Source organism: Pieris napi, chromosome 1, assembly GCF_905475465.1.
Source record: "Pieris napi chromosome 1, ilPieNapi1.2, whole genome shotgun sequence".
Classification (NCBI taxonomy): Eukaryota; Metazoa; Arthropoda; class Insecta; order Lepidoptera; family Pieridae; genus Pieris; species Pieris napi.
In genome coordinates this window covers 3,833,083-3,858,089 of record NC_062234.1, presented here as the reverse complement: position 1 = coordinate 3,858,089, position 25,007 = coordinate 3,833,083, and the positions used below count along the sequence as shown (strand labels likewise).

Sequence of the window (25,007 nt, the reverse complement as noted above, 5' to 3'; positions counted from 1 at the left end):
AACAAATTTAATTTTTAACTAATTTTGTAACTTAAACACTATTAAGTATTTAAAAGTGTTCAAATAAATCGTTGTTGTAATTATTTAAAAGCAGTGCTCGCTTAATCGCGCGTGGCACTCATCCCTAAGGTCGCGAACTTTTTTAATTTCAGGCTGTGCGCTTATGAATGTTTGCAGCATTTGTTTAATGCTGAAGAAAAACATCGCGATGAACTAAGTGAGCATCAATATTCAGCTCAAGATGTCTATGTTTACCAACAAATCTAAAAAAAAAGAATAACATCACAAGCAGAATTCTAATGTGTGTGTTTATGATACAAATAAATTATTGTATTATTTGAATTATTGAGTACGTACTGATGAAATCTCATATAAATATAAAGCACATGTGTATACATCACAACAAGGTTTATAGATAGCTTTGCTTATTGTCGTTCATATCAGATAATTGATCTGTCTTCTAAAAATAATACAAAATCACAAGAGTCCGTTTCTGTTCAGTTGATGTCAAGATGTTATATAAATCCTATTTCATATAAGAGAAGCTCTTTAACGACAACGCATTTGACACAATCATCATTACATATTTTAAAACAAAGTCCTTTGTCGCATCTGTCTCTATGTCCAATATACGAGGGGTGTTCAATACATAGTGATAATGCGATATTCTCCTTGGACACAAAAAAAGATAAATACTGATAAGCCCAGACAATAAATAATACAACTTACGCCGCGCCTAACTGATATCTCAGCTGCCTAAACAAATGCCTGGAGTACTTCCCCAAATTGTGAAAAATTTCTGCAATAATTGTATTGCCGAGGCAAACCGGGTAGGGCCGATTATACAAATCCGAAGTCTTATAGACCCATAGGCTTACTACCTGTTCTAGGCAAAGTATACATTAACGTTACTTTTTTATAGCCGAAGAAATGAAAATTTCTAAAGGAAGTGTCCATATTATTATAGACAACCGTTTGGGTGTGATCAAAGTGTCAGCGCGTAGGGAATGCTCAGAATGTTTGTAATGACGCGCAGAAAGAAACGAGAATTTCATAAAGCTCTTTGGGCTGGTTACAAGAAGATCTTAACCGATTTGGACTCGATTCTATAAATGCGTGTTCTGCTGTATAATGCTCTATTATTATAGGGAATAACAAAACTGAAAGGTGATTGGGTGCACAGTGGATACTTGGAACATGGAATCAAACTGACAGCCTACTGCTGTCTCCGCCATTTCGAATTTAAGTTCAAAATGAAGAGAAGACACACGAACACTGGAAGGTTAAAAAATCTATTTATGCACATATAAGCACATTTTGATGGAATATAATGAATTTCGGGACACAATAAATATTTATAATTGAGCTTTTGTCTTGTGAACTAATAGGCGATAAATAAAAATCGTAAAAGTAGAATTTTAAATTTATACCGTTCAACAACCACTTGCGACTTTATTCGTCTTGCGAAATTATTCAACAAACTGTCAAGAAACTTAGCGATCACACTTTTAGAACTTATTTAATATGAAACTTACAAAACTGTTTATTGTTTACAGGACCGATAGACAGTCTCTTAATATAAAATTCACATAAAAAGTGACTTTAAAAGTTGAATAATTTTATTTTTTGAATATTACTAACCGTTTAATTAAAATCGAGATAAATTTAATTTAGAGGATTACATTTATTTATAGCAAAATCTTACTCTAGAGTTGTGTTAGCTTAGTGGTTCAAAACACGGCTGTAGTCAAAGCTAATATTTACTTTTTTTAATTAATATACCATTTTTTTTTAAAGAAAATTATGGTGGTCATGGTGCTGGATCAAATTGAATCTTCATAGACGGCTTTTGATGGCTCATTGGTCTAGTGGTTAGTTCCCCTGACTGCGAATCCATGGGTCCCGGGTTCGATCCCCGGCTGAGACAAACATCGATGTGATGAGCGTTTGGTGTTGTGCTTAGGTCTTGGGTGTTTAAATATGTATTTATATGTCAATCTATCTATAATACGTATGTATATCCGTTGCCTAGTACCCATAACGCAAGCTTCACCAGCTTAGCATGGGACTAGGTCAATTGGTGTGAATTGTCCAATCATATATATATATAGCAATATTTTATATAGAGATGGAGGATATAAACATTAGAATATTTTTTTTTAATATAGTTAATAAAGTACAGTGTATTGTTATACCGTAAAATATTTTTCATATTAAATTATACATACCTACTGGAAAAAGCCATGTCACTTAACATGACAATGGCTATGTTTAATTTTGGCGGGAGAACACAGAACAAGACACTTGACAGCTAGGTGGCGGCAAAATTCAAAATAAAAAATGAATTCAAATTTAGGATGTGGAAACATATTTGAAAACCATTCGCACACTTTCCGCACCTTCAATTATTCGTAAATATTTCCTGGCAGGTAAAAGGAAAGGAAAATCAAATGCACATCATGGGCCATATATCATTTTCTTTAAAGTCATTTATTTTTGCTCAGAAGCCAACACGACGCTGTATCAGAGTTATTTATTTATTTAAACTAGAGTTAAGTAGCTTTACGCGGCAATAATAAAAAAATTATAAGCTCCAATGCTTATTACTTAGGACGTACTTAGGTATAAGTAGGATGAATGTACTTTAATATCTTTACCAATATTACAATTTAACATATATTATATACCTACTAACAAAACCTTGGTAAAGCTGCTCCGTAAACAAAATATTTACTATCGAGAACGCAAAAACTTTTTTAATAAACTGGCTCGCGGTTGCTAATATTTTCACATCACCACTCAGTATTATTTTGTTTATATTTTCCTCATTTAGTAAAATTTCTTATTTTAATACCACCAATAACCTGAATCCGCTGTAGGCCAGCAGCGTATTAAATGTGATAACTTTTTAATCCACTGGATTTTAGCCCAATTTAATACAAAACTTTGTTTTTATGCTATTTTTTTATCTAGAACATTATTAATACTGAATACATCAGACATAAACTAAATAACAACATTAAAATTCGATCTTTATCACGGTTTTACTCTACCATAGAACTGTCAAATATCTCATTAAGATAAAGAGCACAAGAGGTAACACGGGTCTCGCCGGCCAGCGGGCTCCGACTCGCCCATACACATCATGAGGATATTTCCAGAGTAGTTTTCGCCCAGGTCCAGCGGGAGACGCCAAGCCCTAAGCTGAGCACATATAGTCCCTTTTTAGGAACACTTTTTTTGACACTCTCCTGCTGCCTAGCTTCTCGACCACAGATCTACCTGATCGCGTGCCTTATAGGCACGTATATACAGGCCACTAAGTAGGGGTCTTTTATATTAAAAAAGATAGAGACTAATTTTACCCTTACTATAAATTTCTGTAATGTAGTGTCACAATTCTTCCTTAGAGGCATTTCATTTAAAGAGCTTTACGCGTATAATTGAAGCACTTTTCATCTATAAAAAAATAATCTCCTTGAAATATGTCTACTTGGTGGTTTAAATTGTTAGAAAATAAATAGATTAATGAAACTGCGAATGGAATTTTTCAGTAACTCTCTTGTAACAACAGTTACTGAAAAATCTTGAAACCCGTCGAGTATTGTCACCCTATTGAATCCCAATTGAAAAGGTGGCTTCGTCTAATTATATCGAAGCTTGGCGACAAGTTTTTTACCGAAGACCCGCCGCTGAATACAGAGTAGTCGGTAGACGGTGAACTAATGACTCGGCTTCTTGATTTGGAGAAGTGAGTTTAACTATGTCAATTACTTTTCCGTTGACTTTGTAATGATGGAACTTTTCTTTTGGTTTGTTTTTTTATATAATTACATGTGTTGTTTGTTAAAAACGCTATTGACAGATTATTTACTATTTTATCTGCACAACAATGAACCGTCTTCATAGCTTAGTGGTGTACGCATAATAAATATAATATTTATAAAATTTATGTTGGAGTATTTTCTGACTTAAAATATATTTAAATTAACTTTTATGTCCTTCAGAAATCGTTGCCGTTGGCGTTATATCACAGTAAACATTGCAAAGATTAGTTACTTCACAATTAAGAAAAGACAAGCTTTATTCCTCAACTACCGTTCATAGACGTACTAAAGGATATGTGAAATATGCAAACCAACGATATATTCGAATATATTGATCGGAAATGTTTTGAGCTTGTAGTTTTCATAGATCATTATTACTATATCCGAAACAGTTTCTAAAGCAAGATTCATTCGTCTCCAAAGCTCACGAACGATTAAACAGAACAAACGAGCATAGTCGGCGCTTCGTCAGCGCCTGGCTACACGCGATATATAATACTGTTGGTCGCTGAAAGCGCTTTACGACACGGCAGTCATATTGTACTCACGCTTCAATGAAGTCTTGTTTTTGAAAACCTGGTTGAATTGTTAGCTGCACAGAATTTTGTTCTATGCCTACTCTAGTTTAAAATGGATTTAGTACAGTTATGGATTAAGGCTTTTACTAAAATCAAAAATAACTAGAAAATGGATCAAATATTTATATTTTAGTTACGGTAAATACATTACTATATTATCAATCCACCACCAAAACGTCTTAACATATCATCGTTTTTAAATATTGATTATATATTTTTTGTAGTTTATGTTTTTAAAACATTTCGAGATGCATATCGATCGCTTATCTTAAATTAATAATAATTTGTACCAATTCATAATTTGTAAGCTATTATTTACTAGTACAGCCTTATTGAAATGAGTCATTTTCTATAAATTTTGTATAAAATTATAATAACAAAAAAAATATTACAAGCCTTACTTAGTCTTAGCATCGATTTCTGTATATCTCATGATCATTTTTTGTATACACACGCAGTCGATATTTTGTCGTAAGGCATGCCGGTTTCCTATCGATGTTTTTGTTTACCGTACGAAGGCAAGTTAAATGAGCACCTAGAATAAAGGTGAACAGCTGTTGTTCGAACCTACAAACTCAGGCATGAGAATCGGACGCTCAGCTCAACACCGCTCCTTATTAATTCAACAACATGGAACTTTTATTAATGACAGCGGGTCAGCTACATAGTGCTGTCAATTAATTTCGCTACGTTAGGTCTCATTAAATTACGCTACAAAAGGACACGTCAACTCAATTAATAAAAATAAAAAAACCAGCGGCGCTACAACTCTTTAGGTCTAGGCCTCAGATTTCTGAATCTGTTTCATGATCGTTTTTTAATCTAATAGGCAAGTATCAGCCTACAGTGTCGATACACGCCGTCGACTTTTTGGGTCTAAGACATGTCGGTTTCCTCACGATGTTTTCCTTCACCGTTCGAGCGAATGTTAAATGCGCACATAGAGAGAAAATCCATTGGTGCACATCCGGGCATCGAAACAACGACCTTAAGGATGACAGTCGCACGCTGAAGCCACAAGGCCAACACTGCTCAACTCAATTAATACCCTTTTTATAATTAAATGAGCAAATATCCGTTTGTCGGAGTCGTCAGCTCGTACAAAGCCACCCTCGAAGCAAATTAAAGCCATTGATTAAATACCATAACTGTGCGAACTGAGAAACTAATTTAAATTCATTAACGGTCTCTCGTTGTCTAAATATTTGAATAATTCGATTTCGCTCTGGCGAGTTGGAATAAACGCAAATCAGGATGGGCCATAATTAGAAGGGACAGTAACAAGGGTACGTATAAGTGATGACCGATATAATACAACTTCTATCACTTAGTACCGCAGTTGCTGTTTATATGAGTAAATTTAACTCAACCCAAAGAAAATCTAACTTCGGCTGTGTAGCAATGAAAAAGCACCGGATCTAAAGTTTAATTAGAATTACATTTTATTAATTTAGCCATTGGCTGTGGTGACAGACTACTATATAATGATAATTGTCTGTTGTAAGTGCTGGTAACTATGAAGGCAAGAAATATATAGGCAAAGTGGTCACTAAAATTGTTTTATATAAAAAAATATTAAATTTATTTTCTACCATTACATCTTAACTCTAATTCCATAGAAAATAATAACAAACTAAAACTTCCCATAACAAATAACGGACAATGCCACTTTTAGTTCAGTCAGTGTTTTAAGTGCACGCAAGTGGTGTATCTATGAGCAAGTTACTGCTAGCAATAGTGGTTATTCGGTACTCGGAGACCCAACCTCTTTAACACATTACGTAGCTACCGAGTAATAGCTACGGAGGGATCTTCAGCCCTAGCAAGCTGTATCCAAACACACCCAAAACGAACAATGTCGGACACATGAGCGAGTAGAACGGGTAAATTCCATGCATGTAGAAATAGCGAGAAAACTTGTATTATATGCCCTCCACCATTGCTGAGTATTTCTATTCTTGTGGGTCCTGTGGTCATTGCTTTACATTTCAAGTGGCTTCTTAACTTTGCCCTATACAGTCTCAAATATTTTCCATACACAAGATTAACCCAAAATTCCTATACGCTTTCTACATATATTTTTAAGGCAATTAGGCAATTAGCGTAAACAATGTGTGTATGAAAATTCTCAGAACAGAGGTACTTTTTACCTCAACAAGTGTGAGTTATAAACTATGAGATGTCACGTTAGTTAAAAATTTCGTAGAAAAATGAAAACTATGGTACAATCGTCTAGGTTTAAGCATAAACACATTGGTATAGATATTCGGTTAAAGCTTGAACTTCTTTGGCGGTGTTGATACGCACATTGTCGCAGCAGTTGGCTAGTTTATCGCAGGTCTGTACTTTGTGTTTAAGTGCGTTTGTCTTACTGAGATCCAACTCGTAGCCAAGAGAAGCAGCCGCCCGTGATATTTCACGTAGGCACATCGTAACATTTGCTCTGTACATACAAATTAGGACATTAGTTCTAGACAATTTGAAATAAAGACGAGTTTAAGATTTTTTGTATTGTTTTAGAAATAAGCTTATGAAATAGATTACATTTAGTCTTTGTGACTACTGGTTTACTTGCATTTTTTTCTAATAGAAATATTTGTAATTACAATTATTGTTTTTGCTTATTGTAGTGTTGTGTGTTAATGTGTGCTGATTGTAGCTTACTTTGTAATAGTCTCATCCAAATGTTGGGTAGCGTCAGCGACTGCTACTTGCATGTGGGTTTTAGTGATATTGATCATTTCTTCAGCGTATTCTCCCATTTCGGTGATAGATTCCCTGGCTGTTTCTGTGCATTGGAAGGTGCGGGCCACATGCTTACTGGCCAGGGTACGTGCGGCACGGCGTTCTTCATCACACATCTCTGTCGATTAAGATACATACAGTATTTGTTAACTTATTAACTTAAAGATGACATAATGATGTTTGTGCACGTCGTCCGCACTATTATCGAGGCCACACATTGGTTGTACAAAAAATTTAAATTGTTTCATTCCTTTTATTTGTTATGTGTGGTTTTGTGGGCTATAAATGAATACACAAAGGCAGAGGAATGTAAAACATAAACAATAAAATAAAGAAAAATATTTTGTACCATGTATTTTCAACATTTATTGACTATCAACTGAATATCAATGATAGCCAAAGTAAACAAAACACGAACATGAAATCAAATGTTCCACACACGAACGCCCATTAGATTTTTGTGTTTCGCTTCAGTATCGTTTAAAATAGTCTATGCAGTTAGTCGTGCACCAAGAAACAAAATAACACAAAATATTTGATCTCTATTTTCTACAATTTGAAAACCAAGTTTGCTCATTTTTCTCACAACGTAAGTCTGCGACATATGTAATGAGGGATTGTAATCGTAAATGTATAATTGCAACAAGCAAATTTAATTAATTTACGGTAAAAAGTGTTAAAAAACTATTTTATTTAATTATGTCAGTAGATGAGAAGACGTTTTAGATAATGATTTGAGTGGGAGTGTTGTATTATATTTGAGATCAACATCACAATTTACTCCCGTTTAATTTTTAACATAAATATCTGATTTGAATAATGAGAACTATTTGTAATAAATATTGTAAGACCTGGAACTTTCAATGTGTCCGCTAGATCAATCAGTTTTTTATAAATCTTTTGTTTCTCTCTTATGGCGGCCATAATTTCGTCTTTTATTTGTCTCAGTATATAACGTGTCGATTGTTGGTAAGAATTTTGAATACTCCGATGGTAAGTGTCGAGAAATGGCGCAATCACCGTAGACATGTAACGGTTTATTTCACTGAAATATCAAAGTTAATAATATTTGATTATCATACGTATATTACATATAGATCTTCTGAGCATGTGTTTGTAATTAACTCATTATAAACGGACCAATGTTGATTAATTTTTTTTTGTTCAAATGGATTTGAGAATGGTTTAGATTTATAATTAGATGGTTAATTTTATTTTTATTATTTAGATAACGCATGTTGGGCTCGCTAGTAATATATAATGATAGTAATCGTAATCCTATATCAATATTTTATTTTACTTAAAAGAAACTTCAAACTAACTCCCAATAAAAATAAGTTATGATTCAAAATTCTTTGAAATTTCAGTCAAAAATTTGAGAGTCAATTACTTTAATAACTCAATGGAAAGCTACGTAAACACTTCTAGAAAACGACTGCTTTGCTTATAAAACCTTCTTTTTTTCTAAGTAAATGAAAATGTAAAGAATTCACAACTACGCCACGTTTAATACAGAAAATGGTATTTGCAACAGATAAACTGTTGCATACTATATATTTTACGTTTGTGTGATAATGCAGAACGTACTTGTTCACTAATACTAAACTTGATTTTCTGAACTGACTTCCGTCAGTTCTTTTTCTTAAAACATCTTTCAGCTTATTTAGATGTTCCTCCACCTCAACAGGTTGGTGTTGCCATTGTGGTATCTCGAAGCACAGTCCACCATCATGTCGTAAATGGTTACTTCGATCCTGTACAATTTAAATAATATAAATTGTATTTTTATTGAGATAAAATCTTTATCCAATACTGTAATCAGAGTTAAATAAATTTCTCATCTATTCAATAAATTTTTGATTAAACCGATTGATTGAAACCAACAAACTATTATTTATTTTCGATCAAAATAATGTATTAGATAACCGTTTTAATTATAACAAATCAGGTAATCTTACGGTCTTATTACTTTGTCTAAAAATTATAGCTTTTTTGTGCTTATAATTTCGTACTGTTCGAAACGTGTGAGTTATTAAAACGGTTCTTTTAACAGAAATAAATGCACATCACGGTTGGATGTGAAAATTCGAAACATTCTGCATTTTAACATAGAACAAGCAATTTACACAGAATGCACTATTCATGGGGGCATTACCAAAATTATCCTTGTACTTTTGACGGATAATATTTTTGGACTTTTTGACAGTAACGAGTCCAGTCGCGAACACTTCGCTTCTTATGACGCAAAAAATATTTGACAAAATAAACTTAGTATATAAACTAAATATCTGTCTCTCCAATCAATAAAAAATATGCATACTGGTATGATAATTAGCAAGTATATTTTACAATGAAACAGTTTAAAACTTAATGTAATCAGTGCTGATCGCGTGTAATTTATTTATGAAATTCTTTTATAAGTTACATTTGCATGTCAATGGAATGCATTCCTCGTTTATTTTACATCCATATTATGGAACTTACTATTTATAACATCAAGCAAGATTTTCTTCCTAAATTAATTGGATGAAAAATTACTTCCTATTAATTAAAACTCAAAATATGTTCACATATTATGTAAGTACAAGTAAATAATAAAAATATACCCTACAGTTGGCAGCTGTATATACACACTTAGTTATCACAAATAAAATTATAATGTACAAATGCATTGTCAACGTTAAATGTAACTAACTAGCAATTTGTCGTCAATTTAACTTCAGCGATTATTGGCTTCAATGAAGTAGAAAAATGATTTCCGGAACACCTTTAAAAATATGAAGTAAATGTTGAAATTGAAATCTCAAACTTCGCTATGAAACTTGAGGAGCGATTATTTTTTCTTTGAAATATAATATAACGTGATAAGGTGGATAAGGCTTTTTATCTTTAGACATTCTCGTTTATGACTAGGCGTATTAGATTAAAATGAATAATCAATAAATATTCCAATTATAGTTTTAATGATGCTTTTCTAATACCCAAATACACAACCACCATAGTATTTACTTTTAATAAGTTGTTATTAATTATTTGTAATTATGTTTACTAAGTACCTAATTACGTACTTTTAACACTTTCCCATAGTAATTTTTCTCTATCTCTATACGATGGGCAAAGCATATTGGCTTATTGCTTATTACCCATTCCCTATTATAATACAAAATTTCAGATTGTTCTGGCGATAGTATTGTCTTTTATTAACATAACCTTTACACATTTAAAGAAAAAAGTTTTTAACCGGATTAAAGTTATGCATTATTATAAATATACAATTATTTAACATAATTTTAAATTTAACCGACGTTTCGCGTGCTTTACAGCGTGCGTGGTCACGGTGACTGAAGACAAAACGTGTTGGATGTCAAAAAGTATCGTAAGTAGTAAAAAAGTTGCATTATCTGTATTAATTCCCCCGGAGTTGATATCGACTAAAAGATGGAGGGTTTTGGCAGAAATGGCTCACGGTGTCCTATATTTTAAACGTCGGTTAAATTTAAAATTATGTTAAATATTTGTAAATTTATAATAATACATAACATTAATACGGTTAAAAAGTTTTTTCTTTGTCCTGGCGAGTTTTCTAATAGATAAATGCATCTATATTTGATACGAAACTGTAATAACTAATTTTAAGATAAATTTCAGTTATTTGAATAGATGCCTTTTCATACACAGAGCACGTAGTGCGACGTCTATATTGTCAATACAGGAGCGTTGCTCTTAAAACACCAGGATAAATATTCTAGTCACAATAATACTGTCTACATACCTCGAGTTAACGGGCTTCCCATCATATGAAAGGTCGCTTTACTCTATTATTTGGTCGTATTTGTTTTCTTTTTTATTTTATTTGGTAAGTTTTATTTGAAACAAAGGTGATGCTGGTTTTATATGTAAACGATGTATATGTACTACATTGCTTCTATACTTATATTATGAGACTTTTATAACTTAAACCTGATTTTTACTTTTTCAATTCCGTAACGCTTTGTTATGCTATATTTAGTGAAAACTCAAACTCAAGCTCAAAATATCTTTATTTATGTAGGTAAACAAGTACACTTATGAATTGTCAGAAAGAAGTTAAATTAATTGTAAATTTACATTTACTACCAGCCCTGCGATTCTGTAACTCACTTTTCGAACTCACACAGCGGTTTTCGCATCGGCGGTCACTCTGAAATCAGTCGTGAAGCAGTCATTTTATGATTTGGCATTCTGATAAACAATAAACTACAAGCTCCCACCTTTTCAGAATGCCAAATCATAAAATGACTGCTTCACGACTGATTTCAGAGTGACCACCGATGCGAAAACCGCTGTGTGAGTTCGAAAAGTGAGTTACAGAATCGCAGGGCTGTTCGCCAGTCAATTGGGCGTAGAGCGGGTAACAAGAACTGGCAAGAGACTTTCCGCTAAAAACACTATCTTTTAAAACCAAAATAACACTAACTTTTTCTAACAAGCAATTAATATTTTTTAACAAGCCCAAGAATTCGCCGTCATACAAACTCATGAATCGTTTTAGGTTAAGTATAAAAAAATAGATTTTAAACATTTCAACGTTGCCTAGTAGTAATAAGAAAATATATGAAAAGCTTAACTCTAAAGATTATTCAAGCACAAACACAAAGGTTAAAAATCTCTAAAAGAATTAAATAGCCTCACTTTTCGTTGCTTTATGCCTTTAAGTTTACTGGCAGAATTTTCTCAGCGCAAAGCCGTTGAAAACATATCCACTGCTTATGTAAACCAGCAAGAAATACCTTTAGGTAGCGAAGCATGTTAGCTTATGTTCAGAATAAGAAAAGTCTTTAGCTACCTACATACATTTCGAGATAAAACATTTTTTGCTCTATTTCCTGGTTCTTTTGAGGAAAAAATATTTTCATTAGTGTTGCTTTGATACGATCGCTTCGAACATTTTTTATCTACTTATCTGGAAATATCTGATTCATGCCATGCATTTGGTCTTTAATACTACTTGAAAGATTTTTATTTGCGTAGTGTGTCGGTGTTAAGCTTAGGAGTAGGTATGAATGACCTCGATAACAATAGTTTCAAAATGTTTACATTATTAACAAATAACATTTGCTGTTAATTATATTTCAAGACGTTTCTAGGAAGACTCCGGTATTTCGTGCTGATGTTTGCACTCACCACGCGCATGTATTTAAAGTTGAAAGGGGACACATAGATGGCGCTAGTAGTATTAAATTAATATGATTTTGAGTTGGCCCTAACCTTCAAAAGACACGTGTATAAGTTTGACAACTAACGGATTGTTAGTTTGTAAGTAAAGTAACTTTTGTTTGTTTAAAACACAGCGGTTTTCGCAGCGGCGGTCGCGCTCAAATCAGTCGTGAAGCAGTCATTTTATGATTTGGCATTCTGATAAGGCTTGTAGTTTATTGTTTATCAGAATACCAAATCGTAAAATGACTGCTTCACGACTGATTTGAGCGCGACCGCCGCTGTGAAAACCGCTGTGCGAGTTCGAAAAGTGAGTTACATAATCGCAAGGCAGTATTCTTAACCACCATACAATACCATATCCTGACAATAACAAACGCAACAAAAAAAGAATTAACGAGATCGGTCCAGCCGTTCACGCGTGATGCCGTGACCAAGGGAAATAGGGATTCATTTTATATATGTAGATGGAAAAGATTTGTATTTTTGATTTTAATGAAATCTTTCAAAATTAAAATGAAACAATATCTCTTAGAGGCATAGGCTTTATTTATCTTCGAAATATTAATTAATTAATAAAATTATTATAAAAAGGCGTGCAAAGCCAACAGCTTTAATAAAACACAAATTCACTTCTGTAATTTAAATATATTGTTTTAGCTGGTTTATTTCGTTCCCATAAAAGAACCTATCTAAAAATAATACTTAGTACAATCAAGTGCAAGAATAAATTTATTAGTACTCTAATAGTTGTGATACAAATATCACTCAACTTGAATCAAGCAATAAATTCAATATATAAGCAAGAAAAGGCAAGAAAGCAATTTTCCCCGAACGTTATCACGTAAATTGGTTTCTTGGTATGGAAAAATCTTGTTGAAGAACTTTACCAATGAAATTGAAATTATTTTATTTTATTTGGGTTCGTATTACGATATATTTAAATATTTATATTGTTTTGATATAAAGTTGAATCATCCCTTATGTCAATGTTGTCTGAACGTTGGAATTGAGAGGTGCGATTTGTGCTGCGTTGTGATTCGTTGTTTAAAACTTAAGGTTATAATCCTTAATAATTATAAAATAATAATTACTATCGACCCGCCCCGCCCCGGCTTCGCACGGGTGCAATGCTGATACTAAATACACTACAGAAAAACTGTGAACATTGACTATAAAAACATAGCGGCCCGCTTCGGTTTCGCACGGGTATAAAATATATAATAGCCTATGTCACTCATTGAAAAAATGATTAAAATCGATTTTGATTTATTCATAACAGCCCGTGGCCCGCACGCGTTAAATTTGGAGTAAAAAATTCCCCTTTCCCTATACCATGTAGATTTCCTGCTATCTTATCTTATCTAACTCATGTGCTGTAAAGGGCCATATAGATCTACGTATATATTAAATCAACAATGTATTTAAGGTATTTAATTGGATAAGGATTAATGCTGTATTGGCTAAAATCGCTTCGAAAATTAGCCATTATTTGTCGTATAAAGTAAATGACAAATTTATTTTATTGTGGGATATTCATAAGAGATAGACTTATACCATCGCGGAGTTTTCTGTAGACCTTTTCAATATTAACAATACTTAGTACATTATTTTGATAAATCTCGTAGGGTCAGCCTGCGTTTGCAATGTAAGCGGAAAAAATATAACATTATTAACCTCAAAAATAACAGTATTTCTCCACTATTTAATGGATATAATAAGTATAAACCTTCCTCTTCAATCACTATATCTATTTAAAAAAACCGCATCAAAATCCGTTGCGTAGTTTTAAAGATTTAAGCATACAGAGACAAAGAAAAAAAGAAAGAACAGAGAAAGCGTCTTTGTTTTATACTATGTAGTGATCAGCATTGGCCTACGTACTTACGAGTACGTAGGTAATTTTATAATAGAATTATATATCAAAGTATTTTCTTAATAATTATCTACAGAAGAGTGAAAATAATGCATTATGGTACTGATGTTATTATAATGGTCATTTGTTATATCACTGCATGATGTTTACGCTAAAACATCAAACGTATATGCTTTATATATATTACTATCATGTAGAACGTATATTAATTCTGACAATTGCGAGGTCCAACGCCATGACACCATTAAGACAAACATTTAAATAAAACTCTAGTCAGAAAATGATTTAGTAATTTAATTAAAACAACTTTAAAATAATTAAAAACACGTTTTCCGCGAATGCAGACGGCAAAAGAAATTTAATTAACCGTCTAATTAATTCAGGTAACATTAAGACAGGTCTGCCACTTAGCGCTGAAAAAACACATTATGAGCGATCCTCTTCAGGAATATTTGAGAAAATAACTCAGCATTTCATCACGTTCTACGATAACACTTTTGTTGTTTTGGTAGCTTTTTTATCCTGCTGTATGAAAATGTAAGAGTGACGTGATTTTATAACGAGAAGCTAAAGGGTTGGTGTAAAAGCTTTTTACCTGTTAAAATAACCATTAAATAGCTAATAATGTTATTTACAATTTATTTCTAATTTAATGCGGGAAATGTGAGAACTTTGACAACAATGAGGAAATATTTATGTTTAGTTTTAAGCGGACCATAGACGGACCGCATGTTGCAGTCAAGACCGACTGCAATACACGGACCGCTCGAGCAGTTCTTGCAGTCGGTCTTGACTGCAATATGCGGTCCGTCTATGGCCCGCTTAAAACTAAACATAAATATTTCCTCATTGTTGTCAAAGTTCTCACATTCTCTCTATGGCCCGCTTTACAGTACCAGGCATATAAAAGAACAAACGGACATGGAAAATATAATGGAAGTTGACTAAGAAAACACTTAAAAATATTTTCTTGTTCAGCAAGCGATCCACAGCGATCTGTTAATAAAATAAATTTGGTTTAACACGTAAAACTTTTTTTTTTAAAGATAATAAATACAATTAAAACTTTAATTGTGTAAATTAGCCAACACCAGCAATAATTTTGCATTTCAAATGGTTTTAATTTTGCTCTTTATGTGACGCTTATCCGTCCATTATTTTATTAAAATCAAACTTTTATTTTAGCGAGCCACCCTAAAAAAATTATTTCCTGGTGCTTTAAAATTATTTCAAAAATAGAATTTACAGCCAAAAATTAATTATGCATTCATAACAAAGTACGAACACGAAAAAGCGAAGCAAAAGGAGATTGAAAATGGAATCCAGTAAAGCCCGCCAATACAACCGTTGTCATTAAAAAAAATAAAATATGCCATGCCAGTTTTGCGTCCAGTCTATATTTCATTCCACAACCACAGCCCCCGAAGCCCGATAAATCTACAAGATTTCTATTACAGATAACGGTTTGATTCTTTCCGGATATTTTAATTTTATATCCGCTCTGCAGCTCCCGTTTCTCGGTTTGTTATTGGTTTTTAATTTTTATATATTCGCCCCAACTTTCATGCGCTTTCAAAGTTTTATTTAAATTCTATATTTATCTATTTTCACAGTTGTTTGTATTATATATTAATATAGTATATAATATGTATCGTGCAGTTATTTCATTTCGTACCATACCATACAGGTCAATTTAATAATTATAAAATGAATTTTGTCAATGCTTGTTAGAAGGGAACAAGTATGTTAACATTATCATATTATTATGGTCAAAATCATGTAAATTATGTGGTCTATACAAGGACTAAATGGCCCTCATATTTTCAATATTTTTAAACTGTCAACTACCAATGACAATTTAATTCCACAACAAAACTACGCTTAAAAGTACCATGAAATAATAATGGAAGTCATTTCGTGCATTCATATCTTATAAAACTGTTAACAGTAAATATAGAAGATACAATCTTAAACTATTTGCAATTTCAAATGAAACAGAGAAAATTCGTTGAAATAATACGTTAGTTTGATTTCAATAAATAATGTTATACAACGAAAAGCTAAACAGAGGTTAGCAATTACTTAAGTGAATGAAAATAAACTCATATAATATGTCCATACATAGCGAATTCATTAGTAGATTCTGTTATCGTGGCACATTGGTACATGAAAAAGGATTTACAGTTTTGCACGTTTTATATTCTAGTTGCTGGTCTTTGGGGATTATTTCTTATATCCGTTTGTTTTAAGATTCATAGACTGAATTGTAGACATAGTTGCTCTGGAAATGAATAAAAATATATAGGATATAATTTTGTAGCTCCACTCCTTTTGTATTTAATAGATATATGTTTTATTTATTGAATCTCTCTTTATAATACGCAAACCTGAGAAGCACTTATATTATTATCATAGGTACATTTAATATAACTGTACTGTACGTGCGGACAGAAACAGCAGACAGCTGTCCGCTAAATGCAAGCACGGTAAACACTTAGCTAAATATGGCACAAATGCATGTTAATATAACTTTATCTCAGTAGATATAAGGCAGTAGATTGTGTTATTATTGTTGCATATATTGTTGTTGTCCATGACAAGCTGTCTTTTGCCATGTCTAACATATGCTTGCCACACTTGGAAACATACGGAGAAGATCAAAAGAAAATCAGGACTTGCAAAAGGGGTCTAGAACGGAGCATAACATTAGAAAAATTAATAAAATAAGACACTCAAAGATAAGAAGCTTTACAAAAGCTACTGATGCGCTAAACTATGCTCTAAAGCTTAATAGGAGATGGGCAGGGCATGTAGCAAGACTATCTGATGATCGATGGACCATAAGTGTGACCCGGTGGGAAGGCCCTATTGGGAAGCGAAACTGAGGAAGACCGCTCACGAGGTGGTCGGATGACATGGCTAAAACGGCTGGCTCGAGCTGGATGCAACTCACCCAAAACCGAGATACCTAGAGTTCCTTGGAGGAGGCCTTCACCTGCGGAAGGGTTCTTGCAAAATAATTTAGAAATAAATATAAAAAAAGAAAAAGAATAAAAAAATATTAGTGTAAAAATTAGTGTAATTTATTTTCTTAAAAATATAATAGTATTAAATATATAATAGTATTAAGTTAGCTTAGTTCTTTTGCAAGAAATAAAAAGGCTTTTTTATTTTATTATATTGTTGTTGTAGATTTCTATAGATTAGATTGTTATATTAGAACCTATATATATAAACTGTCCTGATCTTATATCAGCAGAGATCGAGAACTGTAATGTATGTAAATATTGCGTTGTATTGTAATTGTAAGGTGAATTGTAAGTTGTATATTAGATACATGTATCCACTGTCATATCTTGATATTAATAAAATATTCATCTGTGATTGATTTTCAGGATATTTAATTTTTCATAGCTCTTTCCTTGAAATAGTTGTTAGAATGGAAAATAAATTTTTTTGTATAATATTCAGAAGAAATTTCGTGGAAACAGATTGTCCACGATTCCATATGGAACTTTTGTGTGTTACACAAAATCTGAAATCTTTTTATTTATGACATTTCCCATTGTTATCAAAAGTATTCGGTCTGAGAATGCTTAATCGATGATTAGAAAATGTTAAGTATTGAGTATAGTATCAAAATAAGTAAAAGTTTAGTTTTTTTTTAATTGTTTAAACTGTCTCCGATACATTTCTTGGACTTTATATTGTACCAACCATAGTAAACTTTGACCGAGATAAGAACATTAATTATAATTTGCACCAGGTTAAAAGAGCTTGAAAAATATTTAGTAAATACCTATAAAATAATATACCTTTATATTTATAGGGATGCGAAAAGGATAGCTCGACCCGGATTCCATGCCGTTTTATGTTATAACGTAATAGCGTCGGTACTTTACAAGTACAACGCATAGTACTTTTGAGTAAAATAGTTGCCATCAGAGTTCATAATCGTAATAAATGGATGAACCCAGAATCTTCTTTTTCTTTTATATCTATTTAACAATAACAGCAGTGCATTCGCATCGCATCGCATCGCAGTTTTGTGTGGGAGCCCTTAGGGGTACCTACATATTAGGTCTCAGAAACATCTCCAACATTGCGAAACTAACACTATTTGACCTGTTGTGCTCGTCTAAAACTTTTTTTTAAATAAACAAATATTTTTTTAATGATTTCAATTAACATATGTATATCATTAGCTTTAGCAGAATTAGTATTCTATATTCTGTTAATTTTTAGGAAACCAATTTTCTAGACGTAAAAAGTTGAAACTAATTCAATTTATTTCGTAATTCCTTTATTGAATTACTCTTCGATGCTATTTAAAAGTCAATTGTCGTTGACGTAAAGGAAAGGTGTTACTTCAGACTTTTAGCCTTTGTAATCACGACTTCGCTTACAAGTGTTGAATTACTTGAACGGATTGGAAGTGTTAATTTTCGCTCTCCGAATATTTGACAATTTAATTAATCTTTGGCATTTATCTACAGACGTTGTTATTTTATCAAATAAGTAAAAACTTCATAAACATTAAGTAATATTTCAATTCATATTCAACTTTTACATTCCTGTTTATAAATTACTATTATTTCACATGTGCTGGCCGTTTATAAAATTGCGCCCCTGATTTTACTTACTTTTATTTAGGTACGTAATCGAGAATTACAAAAAGCACTGTATTTGTTGTAATAGTACTTAACTTAATAAATAATAGTTTAAAAAAACTAAAAAAAACACGCTTTTAAAGCACATCAAACTATAAAGTGAAAAAGTAAACTATTATTTATTTTTTATCTAAATTTTTTTTTCGGATTATTGCATTGTCATCGATCTTTGACAGGTGCGCAAAATTTGAATAAAATCTGTCCGTTTAAAGTGGGTCAAAATCGAGTCCGAAGGAGTCGGTTACATACATACATACATACAGGTGAAGCTAATATAAAGCGTGTAAAAACACGAAAATGACGAAGCACAAAGAGATTGCGAATTAACGACTACCCTCACTCCTGAATGAAAATACAAAGTTCATCAACTCACATCTCCCTTATCCTTTAATTAAAATAAATACAATCTTACAACCGAGCTAACGAGTTGTGCTTGCTCGTGATTGCCCCAATATTTGCTTAGGCACGCCCCAGTCGGTTCTAATGACGTTGTTACATTTTAATATAGAACATATTCGTTAATTTAGCTCCTGTTTCATACTGCTGAAGAAGAATTCGAAAATTCCTGGGGGTCAAGTCGTATCACTACTGAAAAGTTTTCTACATACACTACCGCTTTTGCGTAGCACCTTGTTCCGTCATCTTGTCTCTGGATTAAATGTATTCCTAATCTCACTTTTCTAAACCGAATAAAAGTTAAAATTTTATAATATTGTTTGGCCAATTTGTTAAATGGCATAATATATTAATTTTAATTGCATCTTGAAATTAACTATGCTTTGTTTCATGTTCTCTCAGAAATTCAAATAAATAAAATATTTTTAATATGCATAATCGCGATATACAATTGTTAGTAGTACTCATACTTTTATATTTTTAGGAAAAACCTTGATGAAAATCTCACAACAACTAATCTGCAAAATGAAGACGCAGCCAGTTTTATTAAAAACATATTATATAAAAACAAACAAACTCCTATTTATTGTAAAAAATCACCGGATATTGTTGTTATAAAGTATCACAGACCAAGCGGTTTCTGTGATTGGCTAGCGTCTTCGCGGGAAAAATTGAGGGCAATCGTGAGGCTTACAATAGAAGTGTTATTTATATTCTAATTATTAAATACAACAGGTATATATCAACTATATCGATATAAACTAACCATAAATATAAACATTAATTATGGTCAGTATAATGACGTATTCGTTATACAATTTTAGAAACCCTAACAAATATATATTTAAAACGCCATTAAAGATGGCGATAGCGGTACCGAATTATAGCAAACAGCAGCGTTTGAGATCACGCAAAAACATGGCGGATAAACGCTGTTTTTTCTACACTGTCGAAACATTAAGTGGACGTTGACTGCCAAAGAGCGTTAATGTGTGTCTTTTCATAGCACTGTCATGGCGTCGCTTATTTTATCCCGTCTCACGCCTTTTGGGCCTAGGCTACCGAAATAGCGATACTGTCAAAATAAACTTATTTTCATACAAATTTAGTTAGTTTAGTCGACTTTCTATATACACTAGGCGTCTTGACTAAGCCCCCTGAATGGCTCAAGTGCGACACTTCGTAGCACGTAGTAGGAATGTGTAGCATACTTCCCGTAGATGACATAGTATAGGAGCTACGCCGTACCGCAGGCCTTTCAATCTGTCACAAAAAACGAAAAAAAATATTTTTTTATCTGTCATACTGCAAATGTATATAAAAATACAACATTTTCAAAGTTCAGGATTTTTCACGTGTATTGACAGTAGAGGTATTCCCGTAATATACAGACGTTAAGCCACAAATACTTTACAATAGCATTATCACTAGATGAAAAACTTAACGGAGCGTGCTTCCAAGAACAAAGGCTTATTTCTTTTTTCGCAAAAAATATTAAATTATCCTCGCCTTTATTGTCGTGGATGTTTTCTTTGATATTTAGGTCTTTTGTGGAAAGAAGGTCAGCCGTGATTGTGATTTTAAGTATTAAATGACATAATCAATTATTTATAACCTAATAAAATAATAGTAGTATAGATATAGTTGCTGGATTTAACGATTAATAATGCTAACTGGATCTCAAAATGAAAGAATTAAAACTGTATCTACTTTGTATATATTTTATTTTATCTGAAACAACTTTTATATTATTAGACTTTTATAGCTTATTAAAAGTACCACGCTATGTAAAATTTACATAATTTTAACCACTTAGTTGCTGAATAATCTTAATATAGTCTTTGTTAAAGTGACTTTGCTTTATATATCTAACTAGCTGGCCTGGCGAACATCGTACCGCCTAACAGTCGATTCTTTTTTTTTTTTTTTAATACTTATTCTGCTATTCGGGACACCCGTCTAGCTAAGATAAAAAAATAAAGTTGATAAGACAACAAATACATTATGTCAAAAAATAAAAATTTACCTTGCCGGAACCCCTCCAATAACACTTGAACTTTATGAGATGGTATTAAAGTTCAAATTGACTTTTAAGTATTATTACGAATATTATGTATGTGAATATAGAAAAGTGTTGTTTTTAGGCTTTTTCACTCATTTTTTTTAATTTTTCTCTCCGTAAGAACCATCCTCGTACTTCAAAGAATATTATAAAAAAGAATTGGCCAAATCGGTCAAGCCGTTTTCATGTTATGTCGTGACAACGGAAAACGGGTTTCATTTTTTATATATTAAGATTTTAGTAATGAATGCTATCAAGATTTAGACACTGATAAAATTTATATTTTAAATGAAATACTCAATAGAAAGTGAGTTAAGTAGCACAGTGATAATATAAATGTAAAGCCGTGTAGGGAGGCCATGAAATAAGAGCCTAAAGATTTCTTACCCCTTCACGCGCCGCTGCCTGTCAAACTTTAAACTACCTAAGTTTCGTGAAAATAATCGTCTTTCTTTAATAATTTACGACATCCCCGCGCGATATCTTCTCTAAAATACAACTTAAATTTGTTGCAGTAGTCTGTACTGTAATTTTTTGTTTGCTTTTTAGTGAAATTTTAGGTTTGATATACGGCTAATACAGATCTGTATTTGTTAATGATATAAGACATTAATGTAATTGTGCACTAATAATTTCTCAATCATGATTCTTTTGCACATCAATCGCAGAGACTCGGGTTTCCTCGGGTTACAAAAGTGCACCTTACGAAGTGAGCAATATTATCTAATGACTTATTTAGAAAGCTAAAACTTAACTACGAACGATATACATTTTACTACCAAGGTACCAAAGTAAGTTTGATCCAAAATCTACACACATAAAATGTATTAGTATAATGTTTAATGTGTCCTTAGAATAAAACAAAAGTTGTCAACCTACTTCGAGCACAAGAGTCTCGCCAGACTCATTGTATTTTTAATTAACAATATTTTATTCTTTGCTAATATAACACAACAATAGATCGAGATTATTATTTTAATACACTTCTTTGCGCCAAAGAAACCAACACAGATTTTATGAAAGAAATATTGCTTGCTCTTTTCTAAAATCTAAATCTTGAAATTTTACTTTCATATTATACGAACCAACCACGCTTAATCATAAATCTTATTAAAGAAGAGAATGATCCAACAATGCACCTGCTTACAAAGTGTTACCATACTAGAAAATTAATTTCACACTCTGTTAAAAGCTCCGTGAAATATGGCCTTGTTACTGGTGAGGAGGAAATTTAGTTATTTCGAGAAAATTAAGATGGTGCTAACAAGGTATATTGTTCCATCAATTTGATAAAAATATCCTGGTATTACGTGGATCAGTTAGCAGCAACTAGTCCTCGTAATTGAGGATTTGACAAATCAAGTATGCGATAATTGGCAATAATTGTCAATAAACATTATATTATGTCATTTAAATTAAAACATTTAAACATATTTTTTTAATTCGCTTGTTAGCGATAACGCCGTCCGTTGCCTAATAACTTATGTAACCTGCTTTTTTTTGTTTAGTATGTGTGTTTTTGTATAAGTTAACGAAGTGTAAATAAATAAACATTTTGTTTATTGTTTTGTACATGGATTTAGGATTATAAACCCATTCTCTTCTAATTAAAGTCGACAAGTCCGCCCGATATGAATCTTCACAAGCCTAACTAATTAGAGTAAGGCCGGCCCAAACCACAAATTGGTCACGGCTGACTCAAGCCCGGCCAATAGATTTCTACTAATTATAATAGACGTAGAGAGTGTGGGTACCTAAGAGATTTAGCACTCAAGCTGTCTCTTTGTCTATAGTTCCCAATGGTGCATTGGTAGTTATTAACCGATATAGGAAACAATTATGTATTTAATTTAGTTTATTTGTATTTAAAGCATTTATAAATCAACATCAAGTACAACAAAAGCGTTGAGGGAAGAATAAGAATCAAAACGAAGCTAATTCAAGGCGACATAAAATTTTTATTTCTACCAAAATTCTAAACAAGAATTATAAAAAAATTGTTTTTATTCTTCTTAACTATCACTTTATTGCATGAAAGCACAATAAAGCTTTAAATTAAAATAGTAAGCGCAACATGAAAATTATACGATACGAAAACCTTATATGGTAACAAAACAATTTTACACCGAGCGCTTCAATAATACAACCTGTTTCATAAACAAACAATCTAGCGAAGTCAAAACAAAGTGATATTATTGTACAATCAGCGCAGCAAATCTAATTGTAACTAGCTCTCAATAGATAAATCATACTCCCGCGCAATATTTGCTTACAAACATTCCTTGGAAGCTGGTTAATGACTTGTAAATAGGGTAGGCTTGTCATTAATAACTGGGGCTGTCTTGTGCAGCTCCTTCGAGCAATTACTGGGCCGTGTATGTTAGCATTTTGTTATGCTAATTACTTTGTGTGTGTATTTTCAGTAGTCTTGAAAACAGATAAAGAAACCAGCGGAGCTATAGCTTCAGTTACATACCTTAGATTTATGTATTAACGCCTGAAACATGTCCACAGATTTATGTTTTCCGTATGAGTGTACAGGGATAGAACGACATGACCTCGGAGTTGTGAGTCGTGCTAAACCACCAGACTAACTATTTTTAATATAATGATATGCACCTTCAATCGCAAGGTATAAAGTTTAGAATAAGTCAATTATAGTCGCTGTCGTACATTCTCTAAAACAAAAACTTGTAAAACAAAATAGGTCTTCAAAAAATATCCCTCTTTATGTATCTTAGTACGTTATATTTTAGTTTTTTTACATACTACATAAACCATCTTCACTAAGTCATGGTTTAGTTCTCTTCAACCCTATTAATTTCCTTCCTTTTACATTTACCTTTGTTACTCTAGTGATGTCAAGCGCCAACTCTCATGTGACAATGAAACTATAAAAATTGAAAAAACATATATACAAATATAAACAATAAGTGATTACGTTCATTCATACGATAATAAATTAAATTGGAGCATTTACGAGCGAATAATGGACGGCAATTATGCGTAAACACGAAATTTTAAAAGTTTTCAGAGGTTAAAGTGTATTTTACGGTTTACCCGCGAGACATAATTAGGAGGTTGAACGATAAATCTTCCAAATATACTAGATAACAGGATTTGTAGGTCATTAAACAGAATGGGCCACAACAGCTATATTTATGGCCGGTGGTTACGTTTAACATGAAAATCTGTAAAAAAAAGTGTCATGTCAGAAAAAGTCTTGTTCATATTTATACAAATCTAAACTTTAGATTTCCGAGACTTAGAGGGAGGGAAAAAGGAAGATATGTTAAGAATTTAATTAATTTAATTGTCGAAAATTGATACAAATTATAAATTATTTATTTTATTTATTTCTTCGATAATACAAACACGTGGCATTTTAGTTCACAATACATTCATTTGAGATTTCAATAAATTATTTTGGATAAAATATAAAATACTGATATTTCATAAATTCTCTTAACGAAATTTTAATTTTAAAAATAGATATTCTTTAAGATAATTTGCCCTTCTCCCTCTCTCTCAATCGGTCTCAATCGCTCTCTTTCTTTTCTTCGACAAAAACGCTGCAAACATCTTCGTGACGTTTCCGTAAAAATTTACCCACATGCGCCTAAAGAAGTTTCACTTCAAAAATGTGTGTGTCTGATT

The 25,007-nt window shown here is 32.3% G+C and overlaps 1 protein-coding gene across 1 annotated transcript; it reads right to left on the bottom strand.

The window, feature by feature from the left end:
• Nucleotides 1-6,630: 6,630 nt before the first annotated feature.
• On the bottom strand, nucleotides 6,631-9,875 carry LOC125053613. The gene is made up of 5 exons (XM_047655045.1): nucleotides 9,757-9,875; nucleotides 8,738-8,904; nucleotides 8,002-8,195; nucleotides 7,070-7,268; nucleotides 6,631-6,848 (listed from the first exon to the last, which is right to left on the bottom strand). Exons 1-5 carry the CDS (start codon nucleotides 9,820-9,822, stop codon nucleotides 6,644-6,646), a joined length of 831 nt encoding a protein of 276 aa, XP_047511001.1. The 5' UTR covers nucleotides 9,823-9,875; the 3' UTR covers nucleotides 6,631-6,643.
• Nucleotides 9,876-25,007: the final 15,132 nt, after the last annotated feature.